The sequence below is a fragment of the Geotrypetes seraphini genome, chromosome 5, assembly GCF_902459505.1.
Source record: "Geotrypetes seraphini chromosome 5, aGeoSer1.1, whole genome shotgun sequence".
Lineage (NCBI taxonomy): Eukaryota > Metazoa > Chordata > Amphibia > Gymnophiona > Dermophiidae > Geotrypetes > Geotrypetes seraphini.
In genome coordinates this window covers 191,802,377-191,826,000 of record NC_047088.1, presented here as the reverse complement: position 1 = coordinate 191,826,000, position 23,624 = coordinate 191,802,377, and the positions used below count along the sequence as shown (strand labels likewise).

At 39.3% G+C, this 23,624-nt stretch overlaps 1 protein-coding gene across 7 annotated transcripts in view; it reads right to left on the bottom strand.

Moving 5' to 3' along the window:
• CCDC141 (coiled-coil domain containing 141) overlaps positions 1 to 23,624 on the bottom strand; it is a 225,859-nt gene that overhangs the window by 162,778 nt on the left and 39,457 nt on the right. For 5 of the 7 annotated variants that reach the window (XM_033944939.1, XM_033944944.1, XM_033944945.1 and 2 more), the window contains exons 6-8: positions 12,554 to 12,807; positions 3,467 to 3,583; positions 107 to 301 (exon numbers count right to left, since the gene is read on the bottom strand). In XM_033944939.1, coding sequence (XP_033800830.1) covers positions 107 to 301; positions 3,467 to 3,583; positions 12,554 to 12,807 — 566 coding nt within the window. Of the gene's footprint in view, positions 1 to 106; positions 302 to 3,466; positions 3,584 to 12,553; positions 12,808 to 20,037; positions 20,200 to 23,624 lie in introns of those variants that run through there. The other 2 variants (XM_033944943.1, XM_033944940.1) reach the window with 2 other exon arrangements.

Genomic DNA, 23,624 nt, shown 5'->3' with positions numbered 1-23,624 from the left:
AAAAAATTAATGTAGTGATCATTTCATTTTTATATTATTCTCCATTAATACAGTAACTGACATCTAAGCAAATGTAATTACAGACATGCCATATACGTATACTAACCTTGTTGGCATTGTTATAAAAGTCATTGGTTTCCTGTAAGAGGGTTTGTCTTCTATCCATGAGGTGCCAAAATTCTTCATATAGTGTATTTAATTTTTGATTTGAAAGTTTCAAGTGTTCTTTCTCTGAATACTTCTCTAAAGACGTAATCTTGTGTGCCTCTTCATTCAAGCTTTCAACAACAGAACTCCATTCCTACAGAGTGCAGTGCAAATGTTTATGATGAATATAAAAGTAAAACATTTATCACAAAACAATTAAATATAGTAGCATCTTCTGATTGTAAGGATTAAAAAATATTATTAATTATGATATAATATTGAAAAAGTGTTATCCCAGGACAAGCAGGCAGCATATTCTCACATGTGGGTGATGTCATCCACGGAGCCCGGGTACAGACAGCTGCTAAAGTGTACATGCATGTTAAGAACTTTAAAAAGTTTGCAACTGACCGCACTGCGCATGCGCGTGTGCCTTTCTGCCTGGCGCAGGCGTGTGGCTGCTCAGTTCTCAGTTTTCTGCAGAGTCGTGTATGAAACATTCTGCATTTTTTCTTGCCTTCCCACTTGCACATTTTTGTATTTTATTCTATTTTTCTTTTCTTAATATAATATTAAAAAAAAAATTCTTAATTTTTCTCGTTATATTTTCTCTCGGCCAGTTTTCTTACAGCAGGGCCTGTGCAGGGCACCATGAATGAGAGATACTGCTTTAGTGTTGTGTCACCCCCATATCATTCCATATAATGTGGGCCAGGGAAAAAGAGGAGTGAGAGAATAATACTGCTGGGCAGAGAGTGGAGAAAGAAGAGGATGTTTGGTAAAAGAAGATAAGAGGGATGTTGTGCTGGAGTCACTACTAATAAAGGAGAAGGCATTGTGCTAAAGCTGTTACCACCAAATGAGGTGCCAATTAACAGGTTTGCAGAAGGTATTAGAGTCAGTGCTAACTCAGTTCCTAAAGCCAACTACTTAGTCTATGACCGCTAGAGATTTAGCAGGTGGACTGGCACACAATAAGTTGATATAAATGTATGGCTGATTTCCTGCTCAGCATGTGATTTTCATTGTGAGGGCAGGAGGCACTTCATGTAAATGTGGCCCTAGGGGCTGTGGAGCAACTGATTAATGAGCTTCCAAGGTTTGTACATACAGGTGGCGGAGCAGCCTTTCTGAATGTGGAACTGCTATTGTAATTCAATCTGTGATTTCTACATATGAATCTTGTCTGAGACTCTAAGAAGGGGGAGTAAAAAAATAATCCATGCCAGGAAGGGTGGGGATAAACATTTTGAAATGTGCAATGAGTCTACTTAGGAGATATAAGGGATGAGTGAACTTGGTCTGCAGAGGAGCACTGACCAAGATAGGGTGTGGCACGACCTGCTGTTTAAAGACAGCCTGACCAGTTGTGTTGACAACCTACCATGCTATAATTTCCTTTATATGCACTTAGTAATTTGTGGCAAATTGAGTACCCCCAATTATTTTGAAAAGTTGGATCCTATGCCCTCGCAGCTGCATTCTGAGTTAATTATAATGCTTTCAAACAACATTTTGGAGTCCCAAGATATAAACCATTACAGTAGTCAAACAGTGGGCAGATTATACTTTGTATTGAGGAAATTGGTTCAAAAGATCTAACATAGTAACATAGTAAATGACGGCAGATAAGACCTTAACGGTCCATCCAGTCTGCCCATTAAAAATACATGATTAAATTAACTTATCTCTTCATTGATATTCAGAATACAGTTGTTAAACTTTTATTCAAAGGGAAAAAATTTGATTGTGTAACCACCTTCTAATCAGTGCTCACTGGTTACCCATCTCACATAGACTGACTTACCATATTTTACTTCTAACATTCAAATCCAGAATGACACAATCTCCAGGATTTATTGACAGATTACTCACCCCATATACACCTACAAAATCATTACATTCAAGCAATCAAAATCTGTTAGTAATTCCATCATCGCAACATATAGTATATGATACGATATAGTATATGATATGACATATAATATATGATTCAACAAGAACATCAATATTCTCTGTTACTGTTCCATCATTATGGAACAGAATGCCCCTGTACCTTCATGAAGAATCTTCTCTTAACAAATTTAAAAACTTTTTTATTTAAAGATGCATTCAAACATTAATGTCATCTGCATAATCTTACCATCTTATTAGATTTTAACACCCTTCCTATTGTGTTTCCCTCTTAATGTCTCTCTTTCTTTTCAATTATTGTATTTTTCTCCCTTCCCTCCCCTTCCCTATTATTTTGCTAGTCTGCCTTGGTTGCTGCCTATCTGCATATTCTGAACCCCTATTTATATTAATTATGCACACCGCTTAGATATTTGATAAGCGGTATTTCAAATTTTAAATTATCGTGAAACTTGATCTTTATACTCTGGTGAAAAGAATATGGATCTCACCTCTTTTACTCTGTCGTTAGAATTTTAGGTGCACTTAGGGTTAAATTTCCAGCATGGTTTAGGCAAACAGGGATGCTTCTGCCTATTTAAACCACATTGAGCTGGTAGTGCCAGGGTGGTCTAAGAATGGAATCAGGGTGGAGTCAGGTGTTACATGAATACTGACGATATTTAGGTCTGGTGCCCACATACTTAATTAGGGAAGCTGTTTCCAGCTAATGAACCATTTTACATAAGCAGTATGCTATTTATTGGTAGGCAAAGATTATTCTGTAGTGCAGAGTTCTACTAGCCATAATAGCCCTGGAAAAAACTGAATTCATTGCTGGGAAGAAATATTCTTGTAAAACATATCTACTTTGCAGGACTTTTTTTTTTCCTATGCATTGAAATAGACTCCTATTGCTAAGGATCTATAAATGTAAATCACTGATCTTGTAGCAAAAAAATTTTATATTTATCGTTACGCTTCAAAATGATCACACAACCAACTATTTTATATGAACTAATTTCAAATGAAATACTTGTTTAGTTAATTATACATCCCAGAACCAATCTGATCTTTTTTTTTTAAATTCCTTCACAAGTGGCATTGGATCATGAAGAATTAATAGTTGTAGACCCACAAAGATTATTCATACTTCATAGTAACATAGTGGATGATGGCAGGTAAAGAGCAATATGATCCAACCATTCTGCCCAGGAGAGGACCAGAACAGTACCACCCATGCAGTGCAGGTTATATTGCCCAGGTTTTTTTTTTTAGGAGTACATTTCATTTCACAGCTATTTTGAATTGAAGTGCTTTGTCAATCAATTTCTCTTCCTTTCAGTTAGAGCTATAAGAAGCCAAAAGATGATATGGTCCCTATTCCTCTTTGTAAGGGTTTCAAATCCATTAGCAAATGCCTTACCTTTCCTTTTAATATAAATTGTTTGTGCTCATCTAGTAATTCCTCATTTTTTGATAAGGAGGAACCTAATGGGCCTTTCTGTAAATCTTCAATATGTTTCTTAAACCAATTGGTTGCCTACAGGAAAAAGAAAGACATCATTTGCATGTTAACTCTGTGGGATGTAATGCATCTATGTACATTTTTTAGTAGCATGATACGAATCTCAACAAATATTTATTTCTCAAAGAGAAACAACTGTCAAGATAAGAAGCATTAGCTTAATTGGGGGAGAACTATAAAATGCATTCACACCTTCCATTGACTGAATTCAGACACCATAAACATTACTCATTGTTGTCAACTGCAAATATATTCAGCTGCTCTGGGGCTTAGCAATGGCACATAGAAGAGGTGCTGCAAAATAGCTAGAAGATTTTAAATACTACTAGAAAATAGAGAGTGGGGGTAAATGGACAATACTCAGACTTGAAGAACGTCACCAGCGGGGTGCCGCAGGGCTCGGTGCTTGGACCTGTGCTTTTCAACATATTCATAAACGATCTGGAAATTGGTACGATGAGTGAGGTGATTAAATTTTCAGACAATACAAAGTTATTCAGAGTAGTGAAGACGCAGGGGGATTGTGAAGATCTGCAACGCAACATAACTACGCTGGAGAAATGGGCCTCGAAATGGCAAATGAGGTTCAACGTGGATAAGTGTAAGGTGATGCATGTCGGTAACAAGAATCTCACACATGAATACAAGATGTCCTGGGCAGTACTTGGAGAGACCCCTCAGGAAAGAGACTTGGGAGTACTGGTCGACAAGTCAATGAAGCCATCTGCACAATGTGCGGCGGCAGCGAAAAGGGTGAACAGAATGCTAGGAATGATTAAGAAGGGGATCATGAACAAATTGGAGGTTATCATGCCACTGTACTGGGCCATGGTATGCCCTCACCTGGAATACTGCATCCAGCACTGGTCTCCGTACATGAAGAAAGACACAGTACTATTCAAAAGGGTCCAGAAAAGAGCGACTAAAATGGTTAAGGGGCTGGAGGAGTTGCCATACAATGAAAGATTAGAGAAACTGAGCCTCTTCCCCTTGAAAAAAGGAGATTGAGAGGGGACATGATTGAGACATTCAAGATAATGAAAGGAATAGACTCAGTAGATAAGGACAAGTTGTTCACCCTTTCCAAGGTGGGAAGAATGAGAGGTCACTCTCTAAAGTTAAAAGGGGATAGATTCTGTACAAATGTAATGAAGTTCTTCTTCACCGAGAGAGTGAAGGAGAACTGGAATGCTCTTCCAGAGTCTGTTATAGGGGAAAACATCCTCCAAGGATTCAAGATCAGGCTAGACAAGATTCTGCTGAACCGGAATGTACACAGGTGAGGCTGGTCTCAGTTAGGGCACTGGTCTTTGACCTGGGGACCGCCGCGTGAGCGGAATGTTGGGTGCGATGGACCACTGGTCTAACCCAGCAGCGCAATTTTTATGTTCTTATCATACCTCCTCTCTCTCGCCTTTCCTCCAAAGCATACATATTGAGATCTTTAAGTCTGTCCCTGTAAGCCTTATGATAAAGACCACCAACCATATTAGTAGCCTTCCTCTGGACTGACTCCATCCTGTTTATATCTTTTTGAAGGTGCGGTCTCCAGAAATGTGCACAATATTCTAAATGAGGTCTCAGCAGAGTCTCATTAATACCTTTTTTCAATACCTTTTTCCTACTGGCCATACTTCTCCCAATGCACCCTAGCATTCACCTAGCGTTCACCATCGCCTTTTAAACCTGTTTGGTCACCTTTATATCATCACATATTATCGCACCCAAGACATGCTTCTCTTTTGTGCACAAAAGTTCTTCACCCTCTAAATTGTATAATCTTGTAGTCCAAATGCATGACCTTGCATTTCTTAGCATTAAATCTTAGCTGCCAAATTTCAGACCATTCCTCAAGCTTTGCTAGGTCCTTCCTCATTTTATTCACACCATCAGGGGTGTACATGTCCCCTCTGAAAATTCTAATCAAGTCCTTTTTAGACCACAAATTAAGAGGGGGGGAAAGAAGAAATAAAATGAAAATACATCTAAAAACCCTCCTAAATCGGCAATTGGACGATCAAAAAGACAGGTCGTCCATGTGCTAATCATCGAAACGGGTTTTATAAAAGCAGCTTAGGCCTTTTCACTGCCACTGTACGCCCATAGTAAAAAGGGGCATTTTGGGGGGCATGGTTAGGATGGGAGGTAAGAGGTGGGTGGGATGTGGGCCGACCTAGACTTAGTCGTTCTGCAGCAAAAATCAAAAGTTTAACAAAACTGCCTAGACGGAACTTATATGTTATGACATAGACCAGGGGTGTCCAATGTCGGTCCTCGAGGGCTGCAGTCCAGTCGGATTTTCAGGATTTCCCCAATGAATATACATGAGGTCTATTTGCATGCACTGCTTTCATTGTATGCTAATAGATCTCATGCATATTCATTGGGGAAATCCTGAAAACCCGACTGGATTGCGGCCCTCGAGGACCGACATTGGACACCCCTGACTTAGACGATCTAGAAACAGGTATAAGTGCCCAGAAAGTATCCAAAGTGACCAGATAACTACTGTAGACACAAAGTACAGACACCCACACATTCCCCCAGTGATCACTGACCCCCACCATAAAAATCGGAATAAAAACATACATACCTGCCTCCAGAACATCAGCAGTGCCTGTAAGGTGCCCCACTACTCTGTTGCAAGCCTGGGTGGCCAGTATATCACTTTGCTGACCCCTCCCACATCCAAAAGGTCTTGTTCTAGGCGTATGGGACTTGGATGAATTTTTGGACAAGAATGCGGTATATATATATATAGATGGACTTAGTGGTCTGGACATAGAAGTAGACAATTCTCGAAAGAAAAAAAAATTGAGGGATGTAGTTTTTGAGAATGGACTTTAGATGCTGCCGACTTTGGGCAACTAGTGTTCAAGATGCAAAATGGACTTAGAATTTGTTTTTATTATGCCCTTCCACATATATACTTTATCAACCATAATTAAACAACTTCAGGCTATAATCTTTTTTAAATCAATAAAGGCCTTCAACATTTGAGGTAGAAAAAAAAATGTAAAAATGTCCAACTAAACACTTGCAAGGATATGCTAATAAAAAGGTAGCTCCTAATGTTAAGACATCCTTCTTTGTAGCCAAAAAAGTATCTTTTTTGTTCTTGTGTTTGTTTTGTTTCATCTGGATATATCCATACCTTTTTCCACAGAAAGGAAGCTGAGAATTCCTAACAACATGTTCTCATAAAAGAAACAAGAAGAGTTTCTCTTCCTGAATCCTCTAGTAAGGATGCTTCCAAAATTTCTGATATGTTTAAAACCTTCAATCTTAGTTCCTGAGTCATAATTTTAGTCCCTTGTTCCATCATACTCTCAGTCCAATTCAAATTCTAGAACCTGGAACAGCCTCCTGACAGCTATCAAAACTGAACCCTGCTACCTCAAATTTAGAAAAAAAAACAAAAACTCTTCTCTTTGAGGCAGTTTACTCCATTGACAATCAATAGCTTTTTCTAACTCAGAGACTGATTCCCCCTATTCATATTGTACCTTATAATCTCCCCTGTACCACCCACTAGAAGCCTCCCACCTCCTCTCCCTTTCTTCTACTTCTCTCGAATTGTATGTCACCTCGAACCTGTCTAGGCACCGAGCAACTCACAAATTGTAGATTAGATTAGATGTAGTAAACATTATTCAATGGTGGTACAGTTTCTGAAGAAAATTTCAATTAAATACTTTTTGAAAGCATCTACAGGTGAGACTTCTGGTGACCTTGAAAAATTCAAAAGATGCAAATGATGTCTTTGATTAAAGTTTTCAATATTCTCAACCTTTCTAGTTAATATCAACTTTCATAACAGTAGCTGATGTTAAATTTTGTAATGATTTCACTTTCTTCTTAACATCTTGGAGCTGAACAGAAAAAACATTTTAGTAGACTCAAGGCCTTTACATAGACAGTCAACTTTACTCACAAGAATAGTAATCTCTGATTTTGATCTTGAAACTGTTGTATCAAACCTCTGGAGAGCATACTAAGTATTCTCCAGAGTAGCCGCCATAGGAGCATCAATATTTGCTTCCTCCATGGCAGAGGCTCTAGCTGTAACAAATTCTCCGTCCCCACTCACAGCAACTGGATCCTCAATTGAGATGTTTTGAGGTGCTGTCGTACAGCGAAAGATTAGAGAAATTGGGCCTCTTCTTCCTCGAGCAGAGGAGATTGAGAGGGGACATGATCAAAACATTCAAGGTACTGAAGGGAATAGACTTAGTAGATAAGGACAGGTTGTTCACCCTCTCCAAGGTAGGGAGAACGAGTGGGCACTCTCTAAAATTGAAAGGGGATAGATTCCGTATGAACAGAGAGTGGTAGAAAACTGGAATGCTGTTCCGGAGTCTGTCATAGGGGAAAACACCCTCCAGGGATTCAAGACAAAGTTAGACAAGTTCCTGCAGAACCTGAACATACGCAAGTAGGGCTAGTCTCAGTTAGGGCACTGGTCTTTGACCAGAGGGCCACCACATGAGCGGACTGCTGGGCACGATGGACCACTGGTCTGACCCAGCAGCAGCAATTCTTATGTTCTTATGTTCTTCAGCATCACAGGGTCAGATGGCAGCAAACCATCTTTTTCATGGTGAGAATGGCAACATTTTACGCTCAAGTACCCCATTAGATCACATCACTTTACAAAAAAACCCATCAGGTGCCTCTGCTAACAGGGTTGAGAACTGGGAGCAAAAGAATAACATTGAGCTCCCAAGGAGATGGTTCTCCTCTATCCAGAACTCTAGCAGAGATTGCTCCCCAGCATTATATACAGGAGTCTTAGTGGCAAATCTATCAGTCATTGATTGAACTAGGGAAGATGTTCTGGCCACTGAGGGAACAACCTTAACTATCCCTTTTCTCTTAGTGCAGGGCATAATGCATGAAGGAAAAACACGGAAGCAGGAAAAAAAATCGATGGAATGCCACTAACTTCAGTCTCCACCAATGCACAACTTATATACTTCCAGGGAGCTCTAATTTTCAAACAATATCTCCACCTGATAGTACAATTTTCTATCAGCTGTATTGCATCCCTTCACTCTTTTAACTGTTTTTTGGGACCCTCAGCGCCACCACTCAGAGCTCAATTCGATTTCATTGCTCTAAGCTTTATGTGCCAGCTCCTCATCGGTTCCCTTAATTTAATTGTAATCTCATATGATTAAATATTTGCTTTTGCTATACTCTATTCTTTATAAGTTTTTAAGTATGTACTTAGCTTTCAACTTGTGGTCTTTAGCTAGGGGAAACATCACGCCGACATGTTTCGCTGCTTGAGCTTTATCAAGGCTTTACCCCTATAAATTTCACCGCCAAACTTGTGACCACTCTGTCCTCAGATATCTGAGGACAGAGTGGTCACAGGTTTGGCGGTGAAATTTATAGGGGTAAAGCCTTGATAAAGCTCAAGCAGCGAAACATGTCGGCGTGATGTTTCCCCTAGCTAAAGACCACAAGTTGAAAGCTAAGTACATACTTAAAAACTTATAAAGAATAGAGTATAGCAAAAGCAAATATTTAATCATATGAGATTACAATTAAATTAAGGGAACCGATGAGGAGCTGGCACATAAAGCTTAGAGCAATGAAATCGAATTGAGCTCTGAGTGGTGGCGCTGAGGGTCCCAAAAAACAGTTAAAAGAGTGAAGGGATGCAATACAGCTGATAGAAAATTGTACTAACTTCAGTCTGCCATCTTGACTCCTCTTCCCCTAACTTTCAAATTTCTGTTGTTAATATAACAAAGTTTTTCCTTCCTTGTAGTGAATGTATTAGGCAGTTTTCTTGCTGCAACAGCAGAATGACTGGAACAATGAGATAGGGATTACCATATTTTTCACTCCATAAGACACACCTGACCATAAGATGCACCCTAGATTTAGAGATGGAAACAAGAAAAAAAACATTATGAACCAAATTCTCCCTGCCAGGCTCTGCACCCAACCCCACATTCCTTGCCAAGCTCTGTACCCTGTCCCCCCCTCTGGTGGTTTAGTGGTAGGCCGGGCCAGGGCACAGGGTGGGTGGGTAGGCAGGTAGGGACAGGGCAGGCAGGGACAGGGCATAGGGCAGGCAGGCAGGGCCCCCTGTACCTTTTTAATCACGGCAGGGCCCTCCACTCTGCCCCCCCATACCTGGTTTTAATTGCGGCAGGCCCCCCCGATACATGAGGTTTTTGTTGTTGTTGTTGTTGTTATTTTTAATTAAAAATGGTTGCACCATACTGTTAACAGTATTTTCAGAATACAAAGAATTCAAAAATGAAAAACACTACGCAACACAGAAAATGTTAAAACCTTAAAAAAATATTTTTTTAAAAAAACACCCACAACCAATCCAGTGCAGCAAACCATCTTTTTCATGGTGAGAATGGCAACATTTTACGCTCAAGTACCCCATTAGATCACATCACTTTACAAAAAAACCCATCAGGTGCCTCTGCTAACAGGATCAATATTTTAAAATCATTCGGCACACCTTCCCTTTCACCTTCAAAACAAATGAACAAAAAATTTGTCTGATTTCAATGCTAATTCCACCTGTCCCCATCCCATTTATAGTTTAGAGCAAGTTAACAATATAGTCCTGAAAAATATTCCAATTCTTGCAATTAAAACAATAAGAGGGGCATAATCAAAAGGGACATTTAAGTCCCTTTACGTCCATCTCGCAAGTCATCCAAAGTTAAAAAGAGCCTAAGACACATTTTCGAAAGATACGTCCAACTTTTTTTTACTTTTGAAAATCATCTAATTATACGTCCTGCCGATCTGATCGTCCAAGCTGCTAAATCGTCCATCTTTATAGCACATTTTCGTCCAACTTTTCGTCCAAGTAAAAAATGCCTAGAACAAGCCCTGTTGGACGTGGGAGGGATCTGCAAAGTGATGGACTGCACACCCAGACATGCCACCTAAATAGTGGGGTACCTTACAAGGCACTGCTGTGAACTTCACAAAAAGGATGCCATGGCTTCTCCTCACTACAGCTCTCTTATAGGTCATGGTGATCTCCCCAAACCACCTCCAGAATCCCCTAGACCCATTTATCTACTACCCCAATAGTCCTTATGGCTGCAGGAGCCACTTATATGCCAGTAAAAAAGGGTTTTGGGGTGTATAGGGGTGTGCTCATGTTTAAGTATCAATGCAGTACTTACAACGACGTATGGGCATGGGTCCTCCTCTCTATGGGTCCCTAATACCCCCCCAAGATGACTTAAGCTGCCTCTGAGCTGACAACTAGGCTTTCCTATGCCAGGCGGCCAGGTGATGATGGTCTGGAGGCTGAAATTTAAAGTTGTGAAGAAAATTTTTATGGGGGTGGGGGGGATTGGTGATCACTGGGATAGTGTGTGGGGGTCTGTGTTACATGTTTTCAGTGCTTATCTGGTGAGTTTAGATGGGTTTTTGTGACTTAGACCATGTTTTACATGGTCTAAGTCACAACGTCCAAGTTCCATCTAGGCTCTGTTGTTAAACTTTCGGTTATACATGCTGTACGACTAAGTTTAAGCCAGCCCACGTCCCGCCCAACTCCCGCCCTCAACACGCCTCCTAAAATGCCCCATTTAGCTTTGGACATTGAGCGGCACTATGAAGGCCTAGGTCGTTTAGAAAAACGTCCAAAACCCAGTTTTATTATCGGCACTTGGACGTTTTTGAGAAATATTCGTCCAAGTGCCGACTTAGGCCGGTTTTTGGACGTTTTTCTCTTTTGATTATGAGCCCCTAAGCATTTTACAAAGCTAACACAAAGGCAAAGAAAAATAACATTTAATCACTCATTCTTGCTCCAACACAGAGTAATGACTGTTGAAGGCCAACATGAATAATGCATGGACCGATTCTACCCTTTTGGTTTGGGGATAGAGAGAAAATAGTAGAATGGGCCCAAGCATTATTCATGTTGGCCCGTACCTGGTTTTAATCGTGGCATAGCACCCCCCCAACCCCCCCCCCCCCCCGTACTTGGTTTTAATCGCGGCTGGATAATCACAGAAGTGAGAGGAAGAGAGGCGAACAAGGCAGGCATTAGCTTTTTGCATGCCTGCCTGGTCCCACGCTGCTGCCTGAATGGCGCAGCAGGCCCAGGACTCTCAGTGGTGTGAGAGGGATCCGCGCCAAAATAACCACCGTCTCAGGGTCCAACAGTCAGTTGCCTCCCACAAGGCTGATCCACCGGCTAAGTGTAGCACTGGCTGTTGGCCTCCGTTACACTCATCTCTGGCTCCATCAACTGCAAGCACCGGCTGCTTTTCTTCACTGGTCTCCACTGCAATCCTGAGCAGAGAGAGAGGCTAGCAGCGGCAACACAAAGACTGCGCCCTTGCTGGTATACTGGGCGTCCCCATGAGCTGCCTCCTCCATTGACCCACACCCTCCGAGCTCTTCACAATGCACTGCACTGTTTTCACCCAGGCAAGCAGAACATCGCTGACCTCCAGGTACTGGGGGGGGACGACGACTCCATAAGACGTACCCTTATTTCCACCCACTTTTTTGGGGAAAAAGTGTGTGTTATGGACTGAAAAATATGGTATATACCAGTGTAAACATCTGCCCCACACACACACATGCACAGTGTGACATCTTGAATTATGCAGAAATACCCGCCTTAATCAATCTTAGGTTTTTTGGTTGGGCAACTGCTACATGCGCCCCCTACAGATTGCTGAGGGATGGTTTGTTTATATCTGATAGGATATTCATGTCATTTTAAAACTATAACCTTTACTTCAAACTCTGTATTTGTGTTGAAAGGCTGATGGATAAAGCTGACCTGAGTAACAGTAATAACTATCCCATGTATACTTCCATGGCATAGTTAAAGAGGTATATGCAGAGTGCATTGAGTGCATCCTTCATTCCCCATTTGAGACACAACATCATGTCCTGGCTCTAGCACTACTTTCCACATTATGCTATTGTAAAAGATGGGTTGCATACATTAATATATATATGCCTTACCTTATCTTCCTGCTGATGCCACTGAAAAATGTGCAGAAATTGCTCTAGGTCTTGATGCTGCTGTTTGAGACGTTTATCTAGTTGCCTTCTCCTGTCTTGTAGTAGTTCTAGCAGACTGTCAATTTTCAAGCAACTACTGTGGGCTGCATGAATTATCTCTGGGTTTGCAACAGGCCAGTCTGATTTGAATTCTTTTATAAAGTCACTCAGTTTATGACTTTTGTTTAATAGCAGCAGTGATTTTTCCAGAAGGACTACAAGAGAGAAAACCATATAGACCTTACCAATAATGTATACTTTTCCATTCTTAAGGCATTATACTGCACATGGGTATTCTTTTGGTATCTTAAATGTTCCTAAATTAGGATTTAGCATGAGCCAAAATCATTAACACCATACAACATAGCCATTATATTTTAGTAATAACTGAACTCTGAGGACTTTCTTAAGAGACCAGACTCCACAGGTGAACCTTGAGGGGAGGAATGCTGGCCTAGTGCCTATCCCTCAGTAAGCATGGTTCTAAGAAAGAAGTTGTAGAGGCTCAGCATTAGAGATAGTTTTCACAGCAACCTGTGAACTGCATATATAATTTGCATATATTTGTTTAATGAGTGAGCTGTTGACTAAAAAGGCTTCTTTGGATATGATAATTTAAGATATGTGGCAACTCAGCTTCAAATGTTTTCTATTGCTGGAATATCATATTGGAACAGGCTTACCGGGCAATTAAGATTATGTACAGACCATTACAGCTTTAAGAAATTGTTGTAAACCAAGCTGTTTGTAGACGCATACTTATGATTTGTCTTTCCTCACATTGGGCATTTTTGTAACATTTTAATACATTATTGAAGAATTTATAGGTTTTGTTTTCACATGTGTTGATATTAGTTTGAAGAATGATTTATATTGTTTTGTTTTTGATCCATGTATGTTTATTTGGAAACCACTGTGATTCCAGGCAGTATGTTAAGTTTTAAAATAAATCAATCAATCTGTTTAAGACCTTTTTGAGACTTTGGGGAGTAGTAAGTGGGAGAGAGGTCTGGAAAACTGTTGAGTCAGGAAGCGCTCCTTCAGGAGAGACCTCTGGTTGGTTTCAGCCTCTTAGTTTGAGACTGAACTCTAAGGACTTTCTTAAGAGATCAGACTCCACAGGTCCTTGAGGAGAGGACCTAGTGCTTAACCCTCAATAAGCCTGGTTCTAAAAGAGAGGTTGTAGAGACTCAGCATTAAAGATAGTTTTCACAACATGTGAACTGCCTCTGAAAAGCATATGAAATGGTTCAAGAGGCATCAAAGATTTCTAGCAGTGGGGAAGACAGCTGGACTCAGATTATGGAACACTGCAAGATTGGTACTGTGACTCCCCCGCCATTGAACTGAAGAACCAGTATGCTGTCCTGGAAATGGAAGAGATGAGAGCATCCCAAGGAGAGGAAGGACCAAAGCTTGAAATCCCCAAAATTACTGGACCCATGACCACTAGGAGGTATAAGGTAGTGGTAGTTGGCGATTCCCTTCTGAGGGATACAGAAGCATCCATCTGCAGACCAGACATGATGTATGATGTCTGCCTGGTGCCAAAATCCAAGATGTTACAGAGAGCTTGCCAAGACTCATCAAGCCTGATGACTATTATCCGATGCTGCTTGTCCACATTGGCACTGACGATGCTGCCAGGTACCCCTGAGGACATATCAAAAGTGACATTGTGGCTCTGGGAGAGAAGGTGAAGTGGTCAGGTGCACAGGTGGTATTCTCATCCATCCTCCCTGTCAGGGGTAAAGGCCAGATTATTTTATAGTGGAAAAAAAGGGGGTTATCCAGATGATCAAAAATGAACAATTTTGGTGATGAATTTATCAAACAGATTTTAAACGTTATGATAACAGATAAACTATTGTCATCAATTCCTAACATTCACTTCTCCCTTTCATGAAGATTTTTTAGCTATATGCCTCAAATGTTATAAGTCATACTGCTTTGTATGGCAGTTACGATACAAATTGAGACAAGTGCATATTTGCCGAGGAGATCGAAGTCAGTTTGTATAAGTACTAGAGAGGCAGTTTATATTCATTATCCCCAAAGAAGACCCGTTTGGGGATGAAACGCCCACAAAAAGGAAGGGCGCTGGAGTTGTTAAACATCAACGTTGATGGTGGCAGGATCCATCAAATTTCAAGATAAGGAACTTGAAATGATATATACATCATAAGAGGTTCTAAAGACTGATGCCTGTATAGTTATGATATGTCCACCACAAGTTTAATTGTCCAAAAAGGGAACAAGCAGAATATCAATAGAGACGCATATAAAAAAAGTGAATGTTAGGAATTGATGACAATAGTTTATCTGTTATCATAATGTTTAAAATCTGTTTGATAAATTCATCTCCAAAATTGTTCATTTTTGATCATCTGGATAGCCCCCTTTTATTCGCTATAAATAATTTGACACATGGGGTTGATGTTTTAAGGCTTTATTCTGTAATATCTAAAGGATAAAGGCCAGGGCAGAGAAGCTCACATTCTGGATTGCATTGTGGGATAAAGATTTTAAATGGCTCTTATCCTCATCTATTTCTTATTTTCACTATAGAAAACAACTCAAGACTTTCTTGTTTTCTAAGTTTCATGGTTCTTAATATTAATATAGCCATCATTTTAAATTATGTTTTGTAGTTAATCTTTTGTTAACCGCATTGAACTTTAAGGTAATTGCGGTTCAGAAATAAATTCTTATGTTATGTTATGCATAGCTACATGGATAATGTCGTTGAGAGCGTTTTGGCTACCTGGACCTTGGTATAATTTTCCAAGAGCTGCTGGGCAGGGATGGTATACATCTATCAAAGAAAGGAAGAAGTGTCTTCGGCAACAGGTTGGCTAATCTACTGAAGAAGACCTTAAACTAGAAGTGATGGGGCAGGGTGATCAAAACCCCTGAGTGAATATAAGCTCTCAGGTAAGTAAATCATTGAATACTTCTACACGGATGGGAAAAGGGGGCAATGTCTGTAAAGCAGAATATACTAATGCTCGAAGTATGAGAAACAAGATTCCGGATCTAGAAGCTGTGATGGAAGAATATGAGTTGGATGTAGTGGGCTATAATCTGTTCAGGAAAGACAGGATAGGAAGAAATGGAGGGGGAGTAGCATTATATGTTAAAGATCAGATTAAAGCCAAACAATTGCAGGATCTGCAGGGCCAAGAAGAGGCACTGTGGATCAATTTGGAAAGAGGGAATGATGAATACGATTTACATTGGTAAATTGTACGATATACAAGCCTCCTTCACAGACAGTAGAACTGGACAGAGATTTAATAGTAGACATTCAGAATATATGTAAAAAAAGGGGAAGTTTTACTAATAGGTGTTTTAACATGCCAGAAGTTGATTGGGGTATCCCTATTGCTGGAATTTCTAGAAGTAGGGAGATCCTGGATTCTCTACAAGGAGAACTGTTCCAGCAGTTGGTAATGGAATCCACACGGGATGGGGGTCCTACTGGACTTAGTGCTTACAAAAGAGGAAAGTGTTTCTGATGTTACAGTGAGGGATCATCTGGCATCCAGAGATCACTGCATGGTAAAGTTTAATATTAAGATGGGTATATAGAGGGATCATTCAAAAGCAAAGATTCTAGACTTTTAAAAAACTAACTTTGTTCGGATGGGGATTACGTCAAGGAATTGTCTGGATGGGAACGTCTGGAAGGAGTGGAAATGCAGTGGGCAAAACTAAAAGGAGTAGTTGTAAGAGTGACAAACCTTTTTGTGAGGCAAGTAAGTAAAAGTAAGAGGAAAACAAAGTCACTGTGGTTCTCAAAAGTAGTAGCTGAGAAGGTAAGGAATAAGAGATTAGCTTTCATAAACTACAAAAGATCACAGAAAGAGGAAGACAGGCAAAAATATCTCAAAAACATAAGAAAAGCTGGTTGTGTAGTCAGGAAAGTAAAGTTGCAAATGGAAGAAATAAATAGCTGACACGGTAAAACGGGGAGACAAGACATTTTTTAAAGATATATTAGTGATAGGAAGAAGTGCAAAAGTGGCATTGTGAGACTCAAAGCTGAAGAGGAGAAATATGTAGAAGCTGATAAAGACTGAATTGCTTAACAAATGTTTCTCTTCTGTGTCCACGGCTGAAGCGCTAGAAGTGGGACTGCAGATGACAAACATGAATAAAGATTGAGGAATGATAGGCCCTGATCGATTTTCAGAGGGTTGTATTCATGAGGAGCTAGCTAAAATAAAGGTAGACAAAGTGATGGGGCCAGATGGTGTACATCTAAGGGTGCTGAAGGAACTTAGGGAAGTTCTGGTGGCTCCATTGACTGATCTTTTCAATGAGTCTCTAAACTTGGGAGTACTACCGGAGAACTGGAGAAGGGCGGACATGGTCCCTCTCCACAAAAGTGGAAGTAAGGAAGAAGTAGCAAATTACAGACCGGTAAGTCTGACTTCTGTGGTAAGCAAATTAATGGATACGCTTTTAAAACAGAGAATGGTGAAGTTTCTGGAATCTAGTTAATTACAGGACCAGAGGCAACATGGATTCATGAGAGGTAGGTCTTGTCAGACAAATCTGATCAATTTCTTTGGATAGAGGGAGTGCGCTAGATGTGGTGTATTTAGATTTTAGCAAAGCCTATGACAGTGTACCACACAGACATCTAATAAATAAATTGAGTACCCTTGGGATGGGTCTCAAAGTGAAGGGCTGGGTCAAGAACTGGTTAAGTGGAGGCAACAGAGGGTACTGATCAGTGGAGATCGTTCTGAGGAAAGAGATGTTACAAGTGGTGTGCCTCAAGGTTCTGTTTATAGGTCTGTTCTTTTAAACATTTTTACAAATAATATTGCTGAAGGTCTGTTGGGTAAGATTTGCCTCTTTGTGGATGATACCAAAATCTGCAATAGAGTAGACACTTAGGATGGTGTGAATAACATGAAGTAAGACCTGGCGAAGCTTGAAGAATAGTCTGAAATTTGGCAACTAAAATTTAATGCTAAGAAATGCGTGGTCATGCATTTGGGCTGCAAAAAACCGAGGGAATGGTACAGTTTATGAGTGAAGAACTTATGTGCACAACAGAAGAGCGGGCTTGGGTGTGTTTGTATGTGATGATCTTAAGGTGGCCAAACAAGTTGAAAAGTTGAAGACGAAAGCTAGAAGGATGCTAGGGTGCATAGGAAGAGATATGCACCTATATAAAACTGTGGTGAGACCTCATTTAGAATATTGTGTATAATTCTAGAAGCCACACCTTCAAAAAGACATAAAAAGGATGGAGTCATTCCAGAGGAAGGCTGCTAAAATTGTGCATGGTCTTCATCATAAGGCATATCAGGACAGACTTAAAGACCTAAATCTGTATACTTTGGAGTAAAGGCGGGAGAGGGAAGATATGATAGAGACGTTTAAACACCTATGTGATATAAATGTGCACAAATCTCTTTCATTTGAAAGGAAGCTTTGGAATGAGAGGACATAGGATGAAGTTAAGAGGTGACAGGCTCAGGAGTACTCTACAGAAATACTTTTTTTACAGAAAGGTGGTAGATGTATGGAACAGTCTCCCGGAAGAGGTGGTAGAGATAGAGACTGTCTGGATTTAAGAAAGCCTGGGATAGGCACATGGGATCTCTTTGAGAGAGGAAGAGATAATGGTTACTGCAGATGGATAGACTGGATGGGCCATTTGGCCTTTATTTGCTATCACGTTTCTATGTTTCTAATGTTGAACGATAAACAATGCCTGGTTATATTCTAAACAATTAGAGTAGCTAACCTATTTGCTTTTAAGGATCAAGTAACTGGTTCTTAAAAAAAAAAAAATAAATCATGATAACCTGTTTCAAAAAACTAAGTTTATCATAAAACAGGATTATTTCTCTATGGACAGGACATTTGGGGCCAGATTCTGTACAGTATATCTAAAATGTATGCATTGTTTAGACGTCCAGCAGTAGAATGGTGAACATGATTCTATAATGCATAGATGTCCTATAGAGAATTGCGCTTAGTGAGTCTAGATGTGTCTAAATAGTTAGATGTCCTTTACAGAAATGCCTTTTAGGCATCACACAGTAAAATGCTGGCACTACTATTATATTTTATTTATTGTTTAATCTTTTTTAATTTTGCTGCTGTCATAGGGAGCAGAATGGGATTCAAACCAACAATGTCAGGGTGCTAAGGCTGTAGCTCTAACCATTGCACCACACACACTTGATTTCTAAGCAGTCGTTTCTCTAGAATAAATATCAAACACGTACCTTCAACACTTGTGTGTGTATAGCATACTAAATCCTCTATTTTTTAGTAAGAAGACTACTTGCAAAGGCAGGTCTACTATTGAGTGCGAGTTAGGCCCCAGATAGACTTCAGTTAGGTAGACATGACTTAGGCATCACTTAGGTGTGCTTGAGATATCTATTTTTTTGTATATTTAATAATGCATTACTTAAGCAAAGCACATGAAAAAATATATATATTGCATATATATTGTAATTTCTATGTCCAAAATCTCTTAACATTCTAATTCATTCCTTGGTTATTTCAAAAATCGATTATTGCAATGCCCTACTCAAGGGAATAGCCCAAAATGAAATTAGAAGTTTATAGATCATTCAAAATGCCTCAATTAAACTAATAATGAAAGCTAAGAAATTTGATCACGTCACTCCCCTTCTTAAGAACGCACACTGGCTCCCAGTCGCGCATCATATACAGTATAAATTAAGTCTGCTTACCTTCAAGTCTCTGTTTTATAAAACTCCGGCTTTCATTTACAAATCATTGATTCCCTATACCCCAACCAGATTACTGAGGTCTATTGATCAACATTTATTAGTTATTCTCTCACTTAAAATTATTAATACACGGTGGTATTTTATTTTTTCTGTTACAGCTTCTCAAACATGGAACTCCCTCCCCATTTACTTAAGAGAAGAAAACAATTTAGATAAATTTAAAAGCAAACTAAAAAGCTTTCTTTTCAAAGATGCTTTTGATACTTAAAAAACTTGACTAGGAGTTTCATTTCATTTCCATAACCTCTTTAAGGTTCATTGTTTATTCCCCCTATTGTTTTTTTACCATAATTGTCTTCTTTTATATCAGCAATTTGTATTTCTCTACCCATCCTTTCCTCTTGTTTTTACATTTGTTCTGTTAGTCTTTAACATGTTACGTTTGTTTAGTTTCTGCTTGTTTTGCTGCCCCCTTAATTGTATGTAATTTTAATGATATGTTCATCGCTTAGAAATTTGAGTAAGCGATTAATCAAATATACAATAAACTTGAAACTTGTAAACTTCTATTTTGGAGGCTAAAGAGGACTTCAGGTTGATATTAAGCTCAAAATATGTTTAATAATGCATTACTCAAGCACATGAACAAAATATATATATTAATTACTAAACCTTATTTCCAAAAGGTTAAGTAAAGAAAAAGAAATACAGTACCATACACTGGCTGTAGTTCAGAGCAAGTGGATGTGTCTGATGCACAATCATAAATCATTGGCACTTCAAATTCAGTCCTGGATATATCAGCTCTCTTTATTTGGCCTCAGACCCACCACTCCACCGCATCAGAAAACCTTTTTACAGGGAGAATTACATGGCTTTTCATCATTGGCCCGATATTCTATGTTTGAAAACTTTCTATTCTAGTTGTAGCAAATTGTAGCGATTTTAATAATTTATAAAAGCAGCTCAAATTTCTGATAGCAGCTCAAACATTTTATAAAGCTCATTAAATTTCATTGGTTATATTCACCAGATAAATAAATTAGTTAGACAGTTTTAGACTTGGCCCGACATGTTTCACACCAATGTGCTTTATCAAGGGACCCCCACAGCCACTACTGTCATTTAAGAGGGAGTCTGATGACAGTAGCGGCCATGGGGGACCCTTGATAAAGCACATTGGTGCGAAACATGTCCTCTTTAGCCCAAAAATAGAAGTATAGTATGCAAATTTTTTTTTCATGTGCTTTGCTTAAGTAATGCATTATTAAACATATGTTGAGCTTATTATGAACCTGGAGTCCTCAATACTCCAAAAATAAAAGCACTCCAGGGATTCAAGACAAAGTTGGACAAGTTCCTGCTCAACTGGAAAGTATGTAGGTGAAGCTGGGCTCATTTAGAGCACTGGTCTTTGACCTAGGGGCCACCGCGTAAGCGGACTGCTGGGCATGATGCACCACTGGTCTGACCCAGCAGCGGCAATTCTTATGTTCACTATTTACCTAAAAATGGACGCCTATGGCACACCTAAGTCACTTCCACCTAACTCACATCTACCCAGCTCACACTCAAAAGTAGACCTAGTTTTGCAACACCTACATTTTAGGCATTAGGTAGACACATTCAGGCGCTGAGCTGCATGCGATTCTGTAAATGGATGTTGGAATTGAAGCCAATGTCATGCCTATTTTTTAGGCGTGACTTTTTCCAATAGGCACCCACAAAATCATGAATGTCTATTTGTAGAATTGCGTTCAGCATTTGGATGTCTAAGTTCCAATTAATGCTTGTTAAAGTCATTAATTGGACTTATCCACTTTATTTAGATGCCTAAGTCTAAATAATAGAAGTTCACATTGTGGACGCCTAAAGTTAGACATACTTTACAGAATTTGGCCCTTGGTGTCACTTAACCCAGTGGTATTTTAGAAAAGAATCTGCTAGCATAAAGCTAGAAAATATCTATAGAAATAAATGTGCATTTTCTGGCATATGCAATGGAAGCATCCATTTTACAAATATACAAGTGAGAAAAAACAATTGAGAAAACTTGGCAATTTAAGCGTATGTGTCAGCCATTTTGTAAACCTATACATAAGAATAGCCTTACTGGATCAGACCAATGGTCCATCTAACCCAGTATCCCGTCTTCATGGAGGCCAATCCAAGTCACAAATACTTGGCAAAAACCCAATAGTAGCAGCAATTCAACTGCAGTTTATGGCCTTTTCCTCCAGGAAATTGTCCAAACCTTTTTTTAATACCAGCTATATTAATCACTCTTACAACATCCATGTGAATGTTGATAATTAATGACAGAGGTCACAACCTTTGTTTTCATTGTGGAGGGGGGAAATAAACATATTTCATATACCAGAAATAATTAAAATCAAGTCTAAGGCCCTCTTTTACAAAGCCGTTTAACGCAGGACGCTGCGGTAACAGCCCCGAAGCCCACAGAGATTTAAAGGGCATCGGGGCTGTTGTCGTGTGGCTTTTTAAAAGAGTTGGTAAGTGGGTTACCTTTTAAAATGAGAGGAATCAAAAATTAGTTTTCGCTCTTCCTGTAGAAGTGCTCTTTTACCGTAGTATCACCTCCATACCAACTGGTTTTAACACTGTGTAAATATAAGAAAGTGCAAGTCCTTGAATTGATGGCTTTTTAATAACATGTGTTGTACTAATGGTTTCTCAATTGCTTGTATTTTAATAGCACTTTTATGTTAGATGGTGCGCTTATTAAAAGCCTGCATTGTTTTGCCAATATATAATAAATTACACACACAAATGACCACAAATACAATTTGTTCCAAGTTTCCACGTTTATTAAAGGCTTGATATACCGCACATCAATTGTCTGTGCGGTTTACAATTAACAAGGGTAAAAAAAAAATTAAAATTAAACATAAATAAATAACAATGAGCAAGACATAATAATAATAAAGTAGGATAAAAATATAAAGAAAAATGGGAAGAACTCTATTTTCATGATAGGAAAGAAAACAATAACAAAGGAAAAAATGAGAGAAAAGAGAAGGGCTAAAAACAATAAATTAAAATTAAAAAAATAAATTATATTAGCATGTCATACGCATCCTTAAATTAAAAAAAAGCTTTCAAACAGGCTCTGAATTTGGCTAAGGAGATTTCATTGTGAAGAAATGAAGGTACATGTAAAAACCAAAAAAATAGAAGTGGTTCTATTATTGAAAGGTGATTTAAACTGAAATATCACATTTTTTTGTAGTGCTCAGAGATTATTTCATTATCAGACTTCGGGACAAACCCGAACAGATGAACGTCTGAATATATCACCACTGATCATCGCACTTTTTAAATATTTTTTTACTGAGAGGTATAAAAACTGCGAAGACTTATCTGAAATTGTTGTACTTGGTTCTCAACAAACTCTGGGTTCTGACGCGTTTTGCCAAGGCTTCTTTCTTCAAAGAACCCCGTACTGAGATTGTTCAAATGTGGCTCTGTAAGAGGGAATGCTTCCGGATGAGATGTGGGGCATGCGAGGAGCCACTGCCCGCGACTTTGTGCACACTGTGGCAATGAGGAGGAGGGAGCCAGCCAGAAGATAACACCGGGGGCAGCAATAAAAACACGCATCACACTGCGGCCGCATTAAACAGCTAGGCGGGAGCTGGCCAGAAGGTAAGACATCCGCCAGAGGGAGGCACCTAGTTGAGGCACAGCATGAGGGAGGGAGACAACAAAGGTAATGGGAATAATTTTAATTTCAATTTAGTGATTGAATTGTATCAGTTTTGAGAATTTACATCTGCTGTCTATGTTTTGCACTGTTCAGGAAGAAATGCATTTATTTCTTTTTCTCTGGGGCTGTACTACATGCAGAGTTTTGAATCTTAGGCTTTTGTTTGTATATATTAGAACTTTTAGTTTTTGGTCCCATATTTGCATAGGGGTTATAATTTTGTGGTTAACCATTGTGTTGTTAATAAGATTATATTGTGTGTGTATATATATGAAAAATGAATGGAAAAAATGGTATTACAATTAGTACTATTCTGGGGGCGGGGCCTGGGGGCGGAGATTGGGCAGGGTCTGGCCTGTGACATAGCCTGTGTTTTTAATTTCGGCCCCTTAATGTGATTGGGTTTGAAACCCCATGGTAGTTCAGTCTCAGCTATTCTGATTTTGTTTGTGCATAACTAAGATCTATCTGTTTCTAGTTTTTGCCCTAGGCATTTTTGTCTTGTTCCATTATCCCAGAAAAAAATAAAATTCTGGGCCCACCCAAAACATATCCCCTTGTGATTTAGACGAAC